Below are 21,168 nucleotides of genomic sequence, written 5' to 3'. Positions count from 1 at the left end.
ATGATCACGTTTGCATCATAAATGTTGTTAACAGGTCCCTGTGACAAAGGTGCGAAGATGCTAAAGATGTGGTATTCTTTCCTGCTGTGTTTGCTGTCCTTGCAGCTTGAGGCTAATCCTGGTCTTAAAGTGAGGATTACTCAGAAGGGGCTGGACTACGGTATGTCAAATATTGCCAGAAGTTAATTTATGATAAATTTATGCACTGAATATAGTTCCTTAATAAAGGTGCAGTGTAGAAACAAGCTCCTTAAATATTGAAATAGAATCACACACCTCACACCAGTAACACTCTTTGTCTGTTCTCTCACTTATTTCTTTCCTTTTTGGGCACCCCAGGTGTGAATTTATCCTTTCTTTATTGATTGCATTCTCTTACAGCCCAACAGTGTTTCTACCACACTCTTCATATTGATCTACTTTCTTAGGACCAGAATGAGATGGTCATATAATCGTTCCTTTTTTAAAAGTGTTGAAAACTTCATTGAAAGTGCAATATTTACTTGACAATAATAAGACATAATTGAGGAAATAAAAGCTTACAGTTTTGTACCAGCCATGTAACTGCACACCTTTACTCTCATTCCTCCATTTGGGGTGGGATAGTATCTGCATATGCCATTCTTTCAAAAAATCTAGTAACCATCTGCCATAATTGTGCCCCTTAACAGAACATCAGCAAGGTTGTGCAGGATACTCCTAATGTCCACAATGTATTTTCCTTACTCTTTCTACTCATGCTAACTCTCACTGTGTTTTACCTAAGACTTACTCCATGGGTGTGCAGGGCACGCAGTATAATTTCAGTTGTTTACAGAATTAACATTAATAATAAACTTAACAAGGCACAAATTCAACAAAGGCTGGGTCATGCTAAGAATTAATCGTCATTTATGGACTGAACATGCTGACAGGTAAACAATGGACTTGTGAGATGAAAAGTAGAAGCTCAGGGTTTATGCCTTCAAGATGAAAGCAAGGATCAGGTCCACTTATTTCTCTGTATGAGCATTGTTTTAAAGGCTTTTGAGGAGTTGAGAAGAGCAGGGCAAACATCAGTCACCCAAACCAGAACTGATCTCCATATCTTTTTATGACACACGGGAGAAATCGCTCCCTAGGGATCTCTTATGGCTTTAGAAATGAGAATTCAGCCTGGTATTTCCTAGTGTGAGCCCAGTAGTTTTTGTGACATTCAGCATGGCCTTCAAGTGCTGCACAAACAGACTAAGTTTGCACACCCCTGCATTAGCAGTAAGAACAGACATTAACAGTGTGCCTCCCAAAGGTATTTCTCATATTTGAAGAGCATGGTGCCTGTCACATCTTTTCCTTTAATATGAGAGTTGAAGGCTGAGGCACTAGATCCTGCCTGCACGCTCCTTGCCTGCTGCAATAGTCTTGAGAGAAATTCCACCTGGGATCACTGGCTGCCTTAACTGACAGTCATAAGAGAGCTTTAAGTTATTTCAGTCAGAGCCCATATGTTGCTTTGGAGGCAGGAGTTCCCAGAGAATCATAACTTACCTCTCCTTCATAAACAATCTATTTTAAGAAAAGATATTCCAGCGTTATCACTGGTTTCAATTTTTGGCTTTTTTAATGCACTGAAATCTGGAGGAGAAAAAATAGATATTTTTTATTCAGCAACTGTGAGGCCAAAAGCTGACGAAACTCATGCTAAAAATATTTGCAAGCAGGACATCATTCAATATTAAAGTTTTAGCAGTGGCTTTATCAAAGATAAGCAAAAGGAAGGAAGACACAATGAATTTGGGATTTAAAGTTCTGTTTGTTGATGATGGGGGTCTGTGTGTATTGTCAATGCACAAGTAACATTGAAGCATTCAAGAAAGCAGGGATTCATTAAAGCAAGGAGAGAAGGTAAAGAAATGTCAGAGATCTGCAGTATGCTGTAATGGATAAAATGCAGTGGCAAAACATATGTACTCTGAAAGAAACAGGAAGAAAATATTTAAGAGGATTGTCTTTAAACCTCAAACAACTTCCAACAAGCCAGGTAGTTCCGCATTTGACATAGCAGCACTTCAAATGCATATATCACACTTTTTCCGTAAGTAAACACTACTATGTAGAAGTCCTCTTGCTACTTCTTAACTGGCTTTTTCATTCAACAGTTATGAGACGATCTGAGGTAAAGGTGATGATCAAGTGTTTCCCAATGCATTCCACATTGTGAGTGAAGGAAGTGTAACGGTTTCAGAAACCTAACAAGAGTTCTAGAATATAAAATACAACTCAAGGATGAGATGATCCTAACAGATGATCTTGATCTTGGGTTAAATAATTTGTATGTGAGGCTAATAGAAGTTATAAATGGGTGCATAAGTAGTTGGAAGGAGGTCTAGGTAAGGATCATAGAATCGGAGCCTTTCAAGAACTATGTTAAAAGTGATGATTGAATTATTTGGCAGTATATCTGGACCTTTGGGTGCCTGAATCCAATCTGCAAGGCATGTGCTTTCCTCTGTCCCCTTGTAGGCAGGACGATTGGGATGGAGCTCCTGAAGCAAGCAGTATTGAAAGAGACCTTCCCAAGCTGGAGTGGGCAGGAGACTTTCTCAGTTGTTAAGGTCAACTATGTTATTTCAAGGTAAGTAAAGGAAATATATTTCAAAGTTTTAAGATGAAACAGCTTATTATTACTGCATAGTAATAATTATGCAGCCATTTTTTTGTTCAGTGTAAAATCTTAATGGTTCATCTAACTCTGCTCCCACTGCCCAAACACTAATTTGTTTTGTAAGTACATCCTTCCACCACACTCAGAGATGAGCTTTAGAAAGCTTCTGAAGGAGCACCTTGACTGTTTTTTCACTCGATTTGTATCGGAGTTTGGGGCGAGACAGGTCTAAGCATGGCTATGTTACAACAGGGAAAATGGGTGGGAAAGAGGGCAGAATTGATGATATTAACAGAGTGCTACTATGAAGGACCTGTAACAGTGAAAATAATTTGTTTGTGTTTGATGAGAAAAAGCTGACAAAGGGATAAAATTAAAATGTGTGGAGGGGGATGGTGTACCTGGGAGGACGTGGCAGAAAGATGACTCTTACAGAATCTTTTTGGATGGATTTACAATGGCAAATCAGCATTTTGATTGCATAGGGCTTGACACCTATTTCCTGCTGAGGAGAGTCATTGTACCAGGAGCAGCCAGTAGAAAAACAGTTTTATAGAGTTTCTTACAATTTCTCCAAATAAGGAGACTAATACAAAAGCAGTTTGTTCTACAGCCTTCAATCCCATCTTACAGTTACAGCTTTTCCAACAGGTTATAAACAGAAAAACAAAAAATCCTGGTCTTTTAACATTACTATCAAGCCAAGCTCTGCTGCTTAGTAGCATTTTGCTTCCTTTTCCTTACAAATTACCCAGAGGTTGGGGAATCTTTGTCCTCAGATGTGTGCAAGACTCAAGTGAGCAGGGCTCCTGAGTTGGCCCAGCTTTGAGTTGGGGGGTTGAATCAGAAAATCTCCTGAGGTCCCATTCCAACCTAAATTATTATACGATCTTCAAAACCCCAGTTTATTCTCCTGACCATAGTTCTTGAAATGGGCCATCTTCCCGGTGGAAATATGATTTTAGCTCGCTGCAAACAGGATTACTAAAGGCAGCCTTACTGCTGCCCAAGATTTTATTGGAAAATTATGGTCATTTTAACTAAAAGTAACTGGTGCCTTCTGCCCCAGGGAAAGTAGATTAAAGGCAGTTGTTTCAGAGATCTCTGCCAGATATCAGGAAACAATGAGGAATGTATACTACATGATAAGATCACAGCCGATATCTTTACAACGTTCAGCTCAATTCAACACACTCATTTGTAAGACAATATCCTTGAGTATCAGAAACATTTGTTTTGGCAGGGAAATCTTCAAGTGAAATTTTTTTTAGAAAAATGGATCCTCTCCAGACCCCTTTGCTGAGGCAAGGGAGGGGATATAGGATGGGGAAAGAGAAACTTTGTTGTTCTTCCACAAATGCTAGCATTCAGACAACCTGGATTTATTTATAGTTGTAGCACCTGGGTTTAACACATGGTTATTTTCGCCCAGCAAGCACATTTCACTTTAAGGAGGTGGTTTGATTTTTTCTCCCAAGGGGAAATTTATGTTTCGGCTAGGCATCCTTTTCTCCCTGTCCAGATATCAGGGATTCTTTTTCCAAGGATGCTACTAAGTGTCATGGTACAGGTGTTTTTCTTTCCTAAAATATACAAGTGTCATTCATTTCTGAGAAATTCTTGTAATGAAGCACGGACTTTGCCTTTTATAGTAGCAAGGTTTTCAGTGATCAGAAGTCCTTACTCTTGTGACATGTAGCCTAATATTCCCCTTTCTGTATTCTGTAGGCTCAGAATTAATGATGTAGATTTCCCAGAAACTTCTGCTTCCTTTATTCCTGGCACTGGCATTAGTCTGTCAGTGGCCCATGCTTCTGCTACGATCAGTGCAGATTGGAGAATGAGCGCGTGGCTGCTGTAAGTATTGCACAGTGCGATGCAGGTGCGGGGGACAGTTCTGGGAGGATTGCAAATGAAATTCAGGAATCTAGATGGTAATTATTATTTTTCAGGTCAGATATTCATTATCATTTAACAGCAATCTATTGGAATAAACTTCTTAAGAAGGAAACATCCCCTGCCAAATAATGTGGGGGGTTCTTTTCCTTTTTTTTTTTTTAATTATTCTACCCCACAGGTTGTCTCTTTGGGAAGTATCAGATCAGACATCTGTTAGCATGCTCAGTTTTTCCAGACTGCATATTACATGATATTACATGAATATTCAGGACCACAGAGTTTGCAATGGCCACATTTGTTGCTTTCTTTGTACAATATAACTGGAAGGTTGACTCTATAACTAATTATCTATTTGTTGGTACAATGCATATTGTCTTCTAAAGTGCTCCTATTAAAGGAAGGGCACTGTCGCAATGCCAAACATTCAGAACTTTGGAAACTCCAGAATTTGGGTTGCTATGGAAAAGTGACTTAGCTTCATGACATTGTGCAGTATGAGATTGTCTTTAGTGACGTGATTGCATACTGATTTTTCCACTTTTTTATCTTCATATTTTTGCTATAGAATTTTAATATGATTTTCTATATTTTCTTGGGGCGGGGAGAGGGATAAAACTTCTGGGGTATCAGCAAAGTTTGCAAGGTGCTAATCTCTACAATTTGAGTTAATGGAGTAACTGGTAACAGCAATAGGTTTTGCTCTATTGGTGAGCCAGATAGATAGTACAGCAAGATGGATCACAAAGCTGCAAGTTTCACAGCATGTCGTAGGAGCTGTGAAAGAGCTCAGAAATGCAGTTCTGCATTCAGTCTTTAATACTGGTGGCTGCAAACTGCTGTCACTGCGTCCCCAGCCTGTCCATTGTACCTTCTGTCATACCAGTATTGTGAGGAAAAGGGTACTGTGTACAGCAGGGCAAATCAGCGGTTCCCAAACACAAAGCCACCTCTCCCTCTTTCTGGAAGATAAGGACCTGGGAATAATCTGGAAAGACCCCAGATGTATAAGACTCCAAAGACCTCGCAGGGAGCTTGTATGCAGGGTTTCGTGGAGCAGATCATGATGGAGGTGGTCAAAGCCAGCTTTGGAGGAGTTTAGGGCGTGAAGCGTTTTTCTTGACTTTTTTAGGGGCAGAAGGAACAATCTGTGCTGCTCTGTTCAATATGATGTTTTGTGAATGGCTGTAAGTTTAGGCAGATCCAAAATATGCCCTACTCTTCATCCCCTCTGTTCCCTAGTCCTACATGTTGCTTTCAGCATAGCAGACTAAGAGGGGCCAGCTGAAAATAAGCTTTCCAAGGGTGACCATTGACAACCCACCCCTCCTGGCTCTTTCCAGGGTCAGTAAGATGGGTCTTATCACAGCTTTTTAGTTTTTATACTGTTATCCCTGCATTTCTAGCCCTCACTGTAGCCCTTCTCTCCACTGCGTCCCAGAGCAATCTGCCAGTCACGATATCTCCTGGCAGGCCTTTTGCTCCTGGGGGCCTGGAGCTGAGACCCTGCATCAGTGAATCAGGATCCCTCCTGAAGAGCAGATATAAGGATGCAGGAACAGAGGACCGAAGGAGCTGGACTTCTCGGTATCTGCCAAGCAGCCCAAAGAGGGAGGAGGAGGGCTGAGATCCTTTTGCGATGGTCCCTGTCACTGAAGGATGGGTAAACCTAGGTTGGAGGACCTCTGGATGTCATTTTGTCCAGAGCAGTCACCAGACTAGATCAGGTCAGCTCTCTAGTGATGGTGTTTAGCCAAGCATGGTGATGCCACAACCTCTCCAAGTAACCTGTCCCAGTGCTGCACAACTCTCCTTGGGAAAATGCTTCTTATAATGGTTTGTGGGATGGGGGCTTGATTAGGGACTGGAAAATGAGGGTCTGAACAGTGATGCTTCCTCCAGACAGCCACTTAATGCACATATACTGACTGAAAGATGAGTTTTAAAATGGCAGTGGTGGTAGGACGGGCTTTGTGTCTGGCAATACTACTCACTGGTTTGGCCAGGAGTGGTGTATGATTTGGGACTGGGTTAAGATTAATCTTTTGGGGTTACAACTGCTTTCCCCAGGATTTTTGCTTAGCCTGAAAAATAAAGAGGAAAGTGGAGAGACTCATGGTTTGAGCTTCATATTGGGCTGGGCTCTTTTTCCGTAGTATGGTGCAGCCACTGTAGTAATACTTGGGAAAAGAAAACCTGAGTAATCAGGATGAAGGGCTGAAAAGTGATGCTTTCGGTGCCAGTTCTGTTGTGATAAATGAGGTTTTTATAAGGCTATTCTAACATGTATTCAGCTCTGTATCCTGCTTGATTAGTCTACAGCTTCTACAACTCCTAACTGTAGTCCTAGTACCTAAATTTGCTAGAATTTAGGTATAAGGATATTTTTGTTGGGGTCTTAGCAGGGATTTTTACAGAAAGGCAAATGAATGGGTTTGGGGCAGGACAAAAAAATGGAGGAATGCATACATTTAAAAGGCTTCTTGAAAATTCTTACAGGAAGGAGGAAAGTGGAACAATTGCAAAGTTGAGAACCACTGGGTTGTATATTTATGAGCTATTTATGAGCTTCTGCTGCTGCAGTCCCAGAGGCTTTCAGGGTGATCTGTGATGAAGGACTGGAATGTCTTGTGTTGCTGTGAAATTGTGACATTTTTGCAAACTTGTCAAATCCTGCACAACACTGGAAAATTCATGTCCTGGAAACTCATGTATATAATCTGTTTTTGAATACTATGCATGTCCTTAATCTACTTTAATCCCTAGAAAACCCATTCGTCATTCCAGATGATAGCAGCAAGAAGTCCTTTCAAACTTGATTTACAGGAAGCTTCTTAAATTGTTCACTTAAAGCAGATGTTTCCTTGACTGAGTTTGGTTTTTTTGTCCCTGCAGCAAAGACCAAGGAGGAATTACTGTGTCCATCTCAGGACTGTTTATTGCAGTTATCTTCAAAGTATCACGGGATAGCACAGGCCGCTTGTCCGTGTTGCTACACAATTGCCAGCTGAGCATTAATAGGGTAAAAGTCAAGTTCAATGGAGGATCTAGGTATGTACAGAAGATTTTCTAATTACTCTATGGGAAGCAGCAGGGCTTGTAGCATAAGGGCCACTTTTCAAATTTTGATTTTTAGAGATCCAGTTACCTGATATGACTAACTATTGAAGGCTATGAAAATAGATTTTTAATGGTCTGTTTTCAAAACCAGGCTCCTTTGCTAAGTGTGTAAAGTGTGGTTAATCTACACTTCTTTGTGCACGTGCCAGCAAATAAGCTGACTAGACATACTGCATATGAAAAAGGTTGCCATTTCAGCATATTAAAGAGTACAAGATTGCAAATGGAGGTTTGCAGATATGAAGGTGGTCTAGACAAGCTGACAGAATAATAAAACTTTCAAAAGAGAACATGAAACACTGCCTGTAGTTCTCCTCATTTTGATTTTCTAGAAATTTTTTTTGTCTTACTCAAAGACAAAATGTGTCTCATTGAGCATTTTTTATCAACACATTAACGTGAACATTCACAGCTTTTTAGACTGCCTTCTAAATAGCCCCTATGAGACTGAGAACCCCTAGCGTTTGTCTGAGACTCACAAATTAATAAAAACAGTCAGCTGTTCAGTCTACCAATATCGCTGTAATTGCTTCTCATCAATATAAATGACATTGATGCCCCAGTCTGACAGATCTTACATTTCAAAGATTTCAATCCATGGTAAAAAGTTATTGTGTTCACTTCCTTTCCTCCAGCTGGATCTACAGCTTTCTATCTGGTTATATTGAGGAGCCCATTCACACCAAATTGGATAAATATGTAAGTTTGCAAAGATGGTTTCAGCTAGTGAAGGGAGGAGTTGAAATACAGGCCTTACATTAGTGACTTGTCTCTCTTTTCATATAGCTATGCCTAAATATCAAATACAAAATCCAACTGATGGATGCACAGCTTAGAAAGCATAAGGGTGAGTTGTTGATAACAAATTTTTGTTAAGTAATTTTCATAGTACTCAAATTGTAGCCTTTTTCATTAGATGCCAAACCATTCCTGTGTTCGCAGTACAAAAAAAAAGTGAAGGAAGAAAAATACAGTCATTGTTCTGTACCTTAACCTGTTCCATACTCCACCGTAGAAATCTCTTGCATGCATCTTATATACAATATTCAGATTTCTTCTGTGCCCATAGCAAGTCACCTGTAATCTTTCAGTCTGTTGTAGCTGACCTGTGTTGTTTCCTCAGATTTTCGAGATGAACGTTTTCATGATGATCCTTTATGCTCTTGGTACTGTGGACATAAGAAAACCTGAGTTAGCCGTAATCCACTAAAGACCTAGCAAACATCCCATACTGCACACTGGTTCTGTAAGATCTTGTAAACTTAGCACATCTTGTTTTGAACTTGAGTTTAGTGAGATGATAACAAGATGCTGCAGGAATGCAGTGTCACACTGGGCATGTTTCTCTTCACACCAGTAACAATTCCTGTGTCACTCATGCAGAGACATGAAGACAATAGATACCTGTGTCCAAAAAGCATATAAATGTAAGATTTTCACTACTATAATCAATCCCACATCTTTTTTTTTTTCCTTTTTGTTTTTTGGTTATTGTTGGGGTCTTTTTCCAAGACTATTTGTAGTTTTCACCAATTCAAATTCATTTAATTCCCCTAAATCATATAATTCAGGTCAGAGAGTTTGTTCCCACTCTTCACTTTGCATTGTGGATATTTCTATTATCTGCTCTGCTATTAGGAAGCAGAGTAAGTAGATTTTTATTTTTCCTAAAATGGCCTCTACTTGCTGCGTGCCAAGCACTGGCAAATATTAGTGAAGATCATGGTCATCAAGAACATTTTCTAATGCAGCACATACCTAAACACCGTCATATTGAGGAGTTCATAATCTCTGTGTGAATTCACCATTTCTCTTTAAAACCATCTGATTATTTATACAATATGAAGAGACTTTACAGTCCAATTAAAAATAACAATCAGACTGAAGTTGCATGCGAGCACCTTTCAGAAAAAGTCTTCAATCATATCGTGTGATAAAGTGCCCTCTATTGTTGTGAACAAACATCCCATGTCTGCAACACTGATATGTGTAAAAATGTGCTCATAGAATCATAGAATCATTGGGTTGGAAGGGACCTGTGGAGATCATCTAGTCCAACCCCCTGCCAGAGCAGGGTCACCTAGAGCAGGTTACACAGGAATGCGTCCAGGCGGATTTGGAATGTCTCCAGAATTGGAGACTCCACCACCTCTCTGGGCAGCCTGTTCCAGTGCTCTGCCACCCTCAAAGGAAAGAAGTTCCTCCTCATGTTGAGATGGAACTTCCTATGTTCAAGTTTGTGCCCATTACCTCTTGTCCTGTCCCTGGGCACCACTGAAAAGATCCTGGCCCCATCCTCCTGACATCCACCCTTTAAGTATTTATAAGTGTTGATAAGATCCCACCTCAGCCGTCTTTTTTGCAGACTGAAGAGACCCAAATCCCTCAGCCTTTCCTCATAAGAGAGGTGTTCCAGTCCCCTAATCATCTTCGTAGCCCTTTGCTGCACCCTTTCCAGCAGTTCCCTGTCCTTCTTGAACCGGGGACCCCAGAACAGGACACAGTACTCCAGGTGCGGCCTCACCAGGGCAGAGTAGAAGAGGAGGATGACCTCCCTTGACCTGCTGGCCACACTCTTCTTGATGCACCCCAGGATGCCATTGGCCTTTTTGGCCACAAGGGCACATTGCTGGCTCACGGTCATCCTGTTGTCCACCAGGACTCCCAGGTCTCTTTCCACAGAGATGCTCTCCAGCAGGTCAGCCCCCAACCTGTACTGGTGCATGGGGTTATTCCGCCCCAGGGGCAGCACCCTACACTTGCCCTGATTGAATTTCATAAGGTTCCTCTCTGCCCAAATCTCCAACCTGTCCAGGTCTCTCTGTATGGCGGCACAGCCTTCCGGTGTGTCAGCCACCCCCCCCCAGCTTTGTGTCATCAGCAAACTTGCTGAGGGTGCACTCTATCCCCTCATCCAGGTCATTGATGAATATATTGAAGAGGACTGGACCCAGTACTGGCCCCTGGGGAACACCACTCGTCACTGACCTCCAACTAGACTCTGTGCCCCTGATCACTACCCTCTGAGCTCTGTCTTTCAACCAGTTATCTATCCACCTTACTGTCCATTCATCTAACCCACTCTTCCTAAGCTTCCCAATGAGGATGCTGTGGGAGACCGTGTCGAACGCCCTGTTTAAGTCAAGGTAGACCACATCTACCGCCCTCCCCTCATCTATCCATCCAGTCATGCCATCATAGAAGGCTATCAGATTAGTCAGACATGATTTCCCCTTGGTGAATCCATGTTGAGTACTTCTGATAGCTTTCTTTTCCTCCACATGCCTTGAGATGATGCCCAGAATGAGCTGTTCCATCATCTTTCCAGGGATGGAGGTGAGGCTGACTGGCCTGTAGTTCCCCGGCTCCCCCTTCTTGCCTTTTTTGAAGACTGGAGTGACATTGGCTTTCCTCCAGTCCTCAGGCACCTCGCCTGTTCTCCAGGATCTTTCAAAGATGATGGACAGTGGCCCAGCAATGACTTCTGCCAGCTCCCTCAACAGTCTCGGGTGCATCCCATGGGGGCCCATGGACTTGTGAATATCTAATTGATCTAATTGATCCCTCATGTCATCTTACAAAGTATTTCATAGTATTTACCAGTGTTTCACTAATCATATAGTAAAGTTTAGTTCTCAGCATAACCATAACAGAAAAAGGGGACTCTGTCCTAGGTACTCCTTTCACTGCATGGGAGAGATTTCTAAGGAGTGTATTCAGTTGTGAACAACAGGAGAACAAGGCCTAAAATGGGAGGAATCTGTGACATTTTCAGAAAGAAGACTCTCACTTTTTCCCTTATAGCAAGTTTTTTTTTTATTTTCTTCTTCCTTCTCCCACCATTCTTCTTCACATTCATCTTTTCTATAATGCCTTTGCCTTTAACTAAACAATAACTGTTTGTGATGTGTTTTTGTAATAATGGCTGTTTTGTTTTTGTCCATCATTCTAGTCTTAAGCCAGATTGATGCCTTTGCACAAATAGACTATTCCCTAGTTAGTTCTCCAGCAGTCTTCAAATCACACATTAACTTGGATTTGAAGGTAATTTATCTTTAATATCAGTGTGCTTTCTAAGACTTTACTGACTCTTTTTTGTGTTGATTCATTTTCTTTCACTACAGTCTTACTCAGTCTCTCTAATATTTAATTAGAAAAGCAATAAGACATTTGTACATTCTGGGCAAGGGCTATTTTGGAAACCAGATACAATTGTTTAATAAATTAACTGTATTTGTTAATTAATCAAAGCTATTATTTATAATTAAATTATTTCAGAGTTGAAACCCTTCAGAGGTGCTTTATAAACAGCAATAAAGTGTTCTTTAGATACACAGCTCTTCCTCTGCTGCTTGGTCTTCGCCTGTTACCTGTGATATGTAATCATGGTTACCAATGTGCTTGCAATCCGAAGTATTTGTTTTGAGATGACTCAGCATCTTGTATACGTACAGGTCACACCCAAAGAAAGACTTCTCACAGATAGTCCTTGAGCAGCACACAGCAGTTCCTTTCTTATCCCTTTTTCACCTTTGTAGGCAAGAGATATCTCAGCAATGCCCAGCTTTTTCAACAGCTTCAACAGTCCTTGTAATTCAGAGCATCCCCATTGCTCTCAGAACTGACTTCAGTTAAGAAAGATGTGCTAGAGCTATGGTTGAAACTCTCCCTCTTGGTTATTTTGTTCAAGAAACTTTTACCATCCACAAAAAACACTCTGCAAGCAGGATATATGTAGCTTAGAAATAGTAAATAATTATTTATCAGCTACTATAGCTAACTAGAACTTATAGGCTAAGCTTTAACGTCCTGACACCCCAATGGGATACTGGATGAGACTTTGCAAGTCAGTTATTCATCAGTTAAGGAAGTTACTGGTCTTCAATGCTCCTTGGAACAGGCTGATTCTCAATGGTTATGAGTTAGAATCATACAATCATAGAATGGTTTGGGTTGGAAGAGACCTTTAAAGGTGTAGTCCCAACCTCCTTGCAATAGCAGGGACATCTTCAACTAGATCAGGTTGCTCAGAGCCGCATCCAACCTGACCTTGAATATTTCCAGGGGTGGCGCATATACCACCTCTCTGGGCAACCTGTTCCAGTGTTTCACCACCCTCATTGTAAAAAATATCTTCCTTGTATCTAGTCTAAATCTACCCTCTTTTAGTTTAAAACGATTACCCCTTGTCCTATCGCAACAGGCCCTCCTAAAAAGTTCGTCCCCATCTTTCCTGTAGGCCCCCTTTAAGTACTGAAATTCCACAATAAAGTCTCCCCAGAGCCTTCTCTTCTCCAAGCTGAACAACCCCAACTCTCTCAGCCTGTCATCACAGGAGAGGTTCTCCAGCCCTTTGATCATTTTTGCAGCCCTCCTCTGGACCCGCTCCAACAGGTCCATGTCTTTCCTGTGCTGAGGGCTCCAGAGCTGGACACAGTACTGCAGGTGTGGGTCTCACCAGAGTGGAGCAGAGGGGCAGAATCACCTCCCTCGACCTGCTGGCCACGCTTTTTTTGATGCAGCCCAGGATATGGTTGGCATTCTTCCAACTCTCAACTTTTTTCTTAGGATTTTATACCTTTGCATGTCAGTATGTTGAATCGTTCAGCTACTAACCGTTACAGTGTCAGTAATTATACTACTTACTGTCTATTCTTATTTTTCTTGTCTTAACATGGCCTGAGCTCACATACCTTCTCACATTTTAAGAATTAATTTCTTAGTATAACTGAACCAAGGTTCTACACCTGTGCAGCACCCAAACTAGGCCTTGGATAACTGGGGCTGGACCAGGGCTAAGAGTCAGGTGGTATAAAAATCTCCTTTGTGTCTCTGTCCTAAGCAACTTGCGGTGCTTCCAGGTGTGCATGAAGATTTTCATGAAATGTCACCCTTAGAATTAAATTAGCAAATGTGTCTTTGCCACAAGAGAAAGGAAACTGTGGTCCAGATGATTGTTTTTGTGTCTCATAAGCTGCAGTTCAGAATACCCACTTGAATGCTCAAATTAAAATTTTGAAACAATGGAGGCCAGATTTTCTCTGGGATTGCTGTGTATTTCCAGAAGAGCCTGAATTTGCTGATTGTCAGGGCATATTGCAAACTTATTTGCTTACTTCAGGTTTTCCTTCATGTCAAGCGTTTCTTCATTTTAGGAAGAATTCTTTCTGTTCAACCACTGCTAATGCATTCTGACAGATACTAATGTTTACAACTAGAAATACTTGATAATGACTCTTTGCAGGGCACGGTCTATCCAGTAGGAAATCACACAGACCCTCCCTTCGTGCCAGCTCCATTTGCCCTCCCAGACCAGGGTGATTCCATGCTTTACCTGGGAGTCTCCAGTTATTTTCTTAAGTCTGCTTCACTGGCTTACTACAGAGCAGGTGCCTTTAACATCACCATCTCCAAAGAGGTAAGTAAAATTTCCATGTATTAGAATTACAAATAGCAGCAGTATGGATAGTCAGCAAAGGAGACTAACACATTATGTTTGCCATTTCACACAGATTTGGGTCACACTTCTACCATTTGTAGGAGGGATTCCTGACATTCATTCTGTGTGTCATCATTTAAAATAGTCAAAGGCTCTCTCAAACCTAAGTCTGAACTTCTTGGCAGCTCTAGGCAAGGAATGACAGATACGAACTTGGTGTGCAAGAAGTGGCAGAAAGAACCAAAAAAACTGTTTCTCTGCATGGATCCCACATAGGAAAGGAAAGGGCAAGACAGGAAAAAGTGTACTGAATCACAGTCTGCTGCATAGAGGCCCAGAGCAAATACACTGGCTGTGTTGAGAGCTAGAACAAACCCTCAGACTTAACAGAGCATCAAGAAGCAGGTACAAAGAAACTAAGCTTTCAGCTGTGGGTGAAGAACATACAAGACTTATTTTAGAAATGCTGTTTCCACAATGGCATTAGTAGTCAGAGTTTCCAAGAAGTTTTGCTAACTGAAACAGTGCTGCGAGTGTCTTTATAAAAATTGGTGACACAAATGGCACTGATCATCACAGTGCTCAGCACCAAAAGGGCAAATGAGATTTTTGAATCCTGCCTCTGACAGTATATTTCATCTAAGAAAGTCCCAAAGGCAGGAAGTAGGCAGGATGCCATGTCTGTTCTTTCAAGAATAATGCTTGTTCACTGGTACATGCTTCTAAAACATGTCCATGAGAAATCTGTCTCTCCTGTGTCCCACAGAGCACTGTGGGTTCCCTAGGAATCATTCTGGGGCAAGGAAATACTAAATCAAATCATGGATTATCTAAAACTAAAGTAAACAGGATATGGTTTTTTTTCCCAAGGAAAACCTAATTTTCAAGCTGATATAAGGATCTAATTTATTTCATTTGTTTACAGCTTGCTACTAGTTTTAACCTAAACACCGCCTTATGCAAAGATTTTGTTCCTGAGGTGGGTACTTTTACTTGTACAGACCTTTTAACAAAGAGCAGTAGCTATTGTTTCTTATGGAAATTTGATACCTGTGTACTAGCTCATTTGCAAAAGTTTGGAGTAGACAAGGAAACTGAGCTGGTTTATGATTAGTGCAAGATTCAAACATACATGTCTACCCCATCATAACTCTATGGTTTTCCTGTTTATATCACACTACTCTTTAGTCTTCTCTACCCCGCTAAGTGCTGGATTCGCTCTCAGTCTCCAAAACAGTTATAAAGACTAAGTGGTAGACATCTGTGAGATCAGTGTCCTTTTATTCCTGTTCAAGGTAATGGTATCTCTGCTATTGGTAGCCTGAATTCTCTACGCAACGATACCTGATTTATGACTACCAGAGATTATACACAAGGGGAAGTAATTGGCACGATTAGCTAAATTCATAAATGTGATGCGAGAAATTAAGATACTATGAGATGCTTTAAAAATCCCTAATATGTCAACATTTACTATAAAATTATGAAAGTTGGAATCTGTGGCATTGCAAACTGAAGTTCTGTCCTCCAGGAGTTTCTCTATTTTTCAAAAGATTGGCTGTTTTGGAAGACTGCCTCTTTTCTAAATTCTTTATATTGTCAGGGTCGTTAATTATTTTTTTTTACTGGAGTCACTCATTTCCCTTATTTCTTTAACACATGGTCCTAATCCCCTCCTCTTGAAACACGTATTTCAGGAACAGCCTTTAAATTATTTCTTTCTATATGTTCAATATTGGTGGGTCTAAAACTTCATCATTTGTTTTATGGTCTCTGAAACTCAGATTATATGCAGCGCTAATTTCGTCATTTCAGTTGTTATAATTAAAATGAGGTATTTTTAATATAAGTTAATTAACAAGAGGATCAGTATATAGCACCTGAGCTGATGCAGCCACAGAAACTGTAGCGTAAGAAAAGCTTAACTCTGCATTCGGTGGTTTTTTTTTCCTCTTTGAAATTCCACAGATTGCTCTGAGTTACGTAGCAGCATGCCCAGTGCTGTTGAAGCTGATGGCTACATCACCACCTGCGGTCAGTTTAAACACAGACAGATGCATCCTCCAGATCAGTGGATCTGTAGAAGCGTTTGCTGTTCTGCCAAATTCAACCACCCACTACCTCTTTACAGGGAATCTAGTAAGTAACATGAGCTAGAAGATAACGTGCAGTGCTGGGGCTGAACAAATCACACAGTAATCTTCCAGATCCTTTGAAAATCATAGCGATCAGCAGAAAATAGCATATACTGGTCTGCCACGAATATGCATAATGTTCTGTTGTATTTCACAGGGAGGAAACATGCACCACATATTGTAGAATTTAATAGGCAAGTGCAGAGCGCTACTTATGAAAGCCCTTTTTTCCACGTGGGAGGTTGAGTGATTATTCAAGAATAAATTGTAATATATAAAAATGTGATTATCTGACGCCCGGTCTTCCTAACTTGTTTGTTATAAAATAGTTACGTGTGTCCCCAGACATCTTTTCATTAGCTTGAAAGTGAACCAATTATGTTAGCCATGCAAGGACTTAAATGATCCTAATGATAAGGAGGCAATTTGGCTAGTGTTATCACTTCACTCACGCAATCTCAGTTGCTGTCAGAAAGCAGCAAATTCACAAATGATTTCACTATCTACATGTATTGACCGAATAAAAAGTTTAGACATTGTGTTTCCAGTCACAGAAGCAATTGCATTTGTGCCTGTATCTAAGACAGTATCTATCTGTGTATACAGTCACAGAAGACTGTTTTGTTTTTTTCCCTGCAGACAGCCAGTACCAGAGCCAATTTGACAATAACCAAACAGAAGTTGATTATCTCATTACTTCTGAAGAGGTAACCAAGGAAAATTCAGAAAGCAACAGTAACAATCCCAACATTAGGATACAACAGAACTTCATTGTGTCAGACTGACAGTGCTTGTTTCACCATAAGAAAAAGAAAATTAGTTACCTTCCTTCTCACAGGGCTCTAAGAGACTTTTGACTGGTTGGTCTAAATCTTGCAGATGAAATATAACAATATTGTGGAACAACCATGTCTCTTGTGCAACGTGATACTCCCCCATTCTGTAGGTTAAATACCTTTCCAGATGACAATGTTCAATTTATTGGTTATCTTAAAGGCATCTGTTTTAGTCTGTGCTGATGCTGGAGAATAAAGTTTAGTAGTTAATTTGAAAGCCTCTAAACGTTGCTGCCGTGCCATGTCTGAGCATCATAAAACTGCCAGTGCAAATACTGCACTGGACCACTGTAACTAGCCCTCTGTATGCCTTCACGTGAGGGGAAGGGGAAAGTGAGACTACATAGCACATACTGCAACCGCAGACACCTTGCCGTCAAACAAATGAGACTAGAAATGTGTCTGTTAGTTTGAAACAAAGCCCAGAGCTTTTTAAATTCTGCTTAGATCTTCTGGTTTTGTGGTTACCTACAGTTACAGGTCTTCTCAGCTGTCTCAGAACAAATTTTATTCACACGCAGCTGGGCTGCGTTTACAGCCCCTTTCTCCCTAAATGCACCAGGTGGGTAGAAGCACAGACTTTCAGGCAAGGAGCCCACATTGGTGTTTCTTCTTTTTAGCTCTATCCTTCAAGTGGGGTCAGAATTCCAGAATATATGATATTTTTTAACCTATTACATTTTCATTAAAGAAAAATATGAGTAGCCTTTTCTTAGTTTTGGTCACTGAACCTTTTTAATAGGAAAAGAGGACTTAGGGTTATCAGAGCCTGTCAGTATAAGTTTAAGAAGTAGTGGTGCCACTCACTTGGAGCTTTTGACACAAGAATGTGTTTGTGTGTTCTTCAAAATGTTTTTTTTCCCCAGGATTATATTTACAGTGATCTGAGGATGCATGACACGCATCAATGGAAAAAGTTATGAAATCATAATGGTTAGGAATGGATATGAGTTTATTTGAATTATAATGAACATTTTAGGAATGTGTAGTTTAGCCATTGCAGGAAATAGCAATTCAGAAAAATTTGATTTCCTACATCTTATAGTCACAGCCCAGGACTACACATGACTGTAGGAGAAGATTAGTATCAGAAAGATCGCAGTGATTCTAGAACTCATTTGTAGTCATCCTAGTTTTGATTAAAAGCTCTTGGGAATCAAAGACTCTTTGGGAAAGTTAAATGTGTGAATCAGCATGAAATCAGTATGAAATTCCACAAATGAATCTTCAAGCAGTGTGCATGACTTGTGCCTTCATCCTTTCTGTGCCTTCAATCCTCCTCTTTTACTTCTTTTCCTCAGGCTCCAGTTCTCCCTGCTTCACTCCACTCTTGGCTCCTCTGAGGTAAGTTGGGGTTTCAGTGCCTAGGAAAGGTAGCTGAACCCTTCAGAGATAAAAGAAATTCATCTGAACTTGTTGCTGGACAATTCTCGGTCTGTCTTGGGGACACCATCTGCCACTGCTTTGTCTGCTTTGAAATAGTATATTCTCTGCTTTTCTTTTGCTTTCCAGTAAGAGGAAATACCTCATGGAGTGTTGAGGTTTTTTTTTTTCCTCATCAGAGGCTGCAAATGTTATGGAGTTGTTACCATGTAACGTTAATTGACCTAGCAAGTCACCATTGTTGATTCTGCTCACTTTTGTATCCAGCAGCACAAAGGCAGGCATGGGGCATGGGGCTAGAACCTCTTCTAGCTGTTTCTGACAGCCAGCCTGAATTCACAGCCGGATTGAGTAGGTGTAGCAGTTGGAGTGAATACAATGTCGGTCTTAAACTCAGTTTCAGGAATTATCTTGAATCAACCAAATATCATGAAGAGGAGAGTCTAAAACAGGGAATAAAAGAAACACCATGCCACTGCTTAGCTCACTCACTGTAGACTGAGAAATGGTCAATGCGACCCTGCAGCAGCTCAGCCCAACCTACATATTTAAGTGAAGGGAGGAGGACATTAATGCCAACGGCATAAGAGAGAGCACCAGGACAGGGCGGTTCTTGCCACCCAGAGAACTGTTCAGTTCTGAGAACTGAGTCCTGGCAGCTGAAATGGGTTTGAACAGATTTCATGCCTAAAGTTAAGATTCAACCCAAATGCTTAACATAGAGGAAAAAAAAAGACTTCAATTTAACTTATTGCAAGAAAAATGGACACCTCTTTGGCATGTGTATTTTACATTGTTCAGCTGCAACTTAAACCAGAAAAGATCTTTTTTACCTATGATTTTCTGTGCCAAGCTCTGTTCTGATCTTTTGGCATGTCAGTCCATTTCTAACCCTCCATGTCCCCCGTGAAGCTGCAATCCCATAGGCATCCAGCAGTAATCACCAAATGTGTTTTCCCCCTCAGCAGATGTCACCGGTGGAGAATTTTCTGTCTTATGCTTTGCAGAGTGCAGTGATCCCAGTAATCAATGGTAAGGATTGTGGCCAGTCCCTGAGCACAGCTGGCAGGAAAGCAAGGGTGAAACCATAAAAGGGAGTGCCCAGCTTTAAAGACTGTGTTATGGGAGGTTTTCTGCCCATTTGGCTGCACCCGGACCTAGGTCTGCTCTGTGCTGGACTTCAGTCCTGGTCTCTCAGTCACCTGGATTAGGGGACAGAGCAAGTCTTGGCTCCCTTCCAAGCACTGGGCTTGGGTTTCCTTTTCACTGGATGCAAAGTGGCAGCAGAGGTGAGACATGCTTGAGTCTCATCCTGGCACAGAGCCCAGCCATAACCAGAGAATGGCCCAGACTGGGGAAGCGCAGAAGCACGCTTGCATCCTGGGGCTTTGACATTACCGCCTCCCTCTGCCTTTGTGCTTCACCTGCTGCCACAGGCAGGACAAAGTAGAAAATCAGCTCAGTGGGATGCAGAGAGTGACGGATGATGAAGAAAGAGGTGAAGGTGGAAAGAAGCAGGTGGACCAGTACAGAAGGTGCCTATGAGGTAAACAGAGGGGAGGAGGCTGCTGAGGAAGTGAGCTATTGATGAGGAGAAAGGAAAGAGAATGGAGAGGAGGGATGCAGAAGTCAGATGTTTGGAAAAGCAAATAGTAATAGAGCTGGGGCTTGATCCAGGAAAGTAGGGATAGATGAGAATGAGAGGGACTGACAAGATTAGAAGATCAGGTAGAGAAGAAAATGAAAGGAAGATGGAGAGTAAGTCAGAGTGGGAAACAGCAGAAACCAGATCTTGTGGGGTGGATATCTGGAGAGGAGCAAAGGCAGTCAGATCCCAGTGTCAGACAGCTGAGAGATTGTAAGAGGTTTGTATGCAACTTTTTCACAGGATTTTCTGGCTTTTAGCAAGTATGACTAATAGCTCCCTTGAGAGGCACAAAGACAGCTGATTAAAGGGAAATTGCAAAACAAATTGAGTTCCTTGAGAAAGATGCTTCTAAAGTGCATTTTATTATTACATTAAAATGTATTTATATTTGTCCTTTCTGAAGATAAACTGGGAAAAGGATTTCCTCTTCTTAACTTGGCCCACACTACCCTGACTGGACCTGTAATAAAAATTAAAAAGGTGAGAAGCGTGATTTCTTGTTAAAGAATATTGCTTCTTTTTCAGGCCTGTGCATTTGTGTGTGTTCCCGTGTCGGGTAGACCTAAATGTTGCTAATAGTAAAGCTTTAACTATATACTAGATATAAAATCCAAACTCCACCCCCCACCCCTAGCAGTTGTAGGTTATAAAGGGTCCACTAGCCCTTTGGGGTGTGCCAGCATGGGGACAACACAAGGACAGCTCTGCTATCCCCAGCAGAACTTAGGAGCATTGGGTGCTTGAGTCCTCACTGCTCTGGTTGTTCTCTAGGAAGGCTCATAGGCAACCTGAGTGTCTCTGTGGTAAGTATTATTTAGCTTTTTGGAGGGTTGTATTAACTTACATCAGAGTCCATTCCTACCCTAAAGTTAATTAAAGTTTTCTTGTCTCCTGCCCTGCTGAGGGCCTTACCATGGGATCTAGTGCCAGAGTACTGACTCTGAATCGTCCAAAATTTAAAGTAATTTTACACATGCTTCTTTCCTCAGGGTCATCTGGTGATTTCCACTGATGTTCACTACAGACCTGAGGAAGGGGGAGATGAGGACCTTCACAGTGACTCCTAA

At 41.2% G+C, this 21,168-nt stretch overlaps 1 protein-coding gene across 1 annotated transcript; it reads left to right on the top strand.

Annotated features, from left to right (window-relative positions):
• On the top strand, positions 1-21,168 carry LOC128908405 (BPI fold-containing family C protein-like). Its single transcript, XM_054198570.1, is given in 15 exon segments — positions 1-160; positions 2,503-2,614; positions 4,373-4,501; positions 7,436-7,591; positions 8,296-8,359; positions 8,447-8,507; positions 11,613-11,704; positions 13,905-14,078; positions 15,025-15,078; positions 16,068-16,238; positions 16,874-16,941; positions 18,372-18,414; positions 19,419-19,485; positions 20,505-20,581; positions 21,091-21,168. Coding segments are annotated over 15 exon segments (1,506 nt in total).

The sequence above is a fragment of the Rissa tridactyla genome, chromosome 1, assembly GCF_028500815.1.
Source record: "Rissa tridactyla isolate bRisTri1 chromosome 1, bRisTri1.patW.cur.20221130, whole genome shotgun sequence".
In the NCBI taxonomy this organism is placed as follows: domain Eukaryota; kingdom Metazoa; phylum Chordata; class Aves; order Charadriiformes; family Laridae; genus Rissa; species Rissa tridactyla.
Note: the sequence above shows the minus strand (reverse complement) of the source record. Positions and strands in the feature narration are given on the sequence as shown.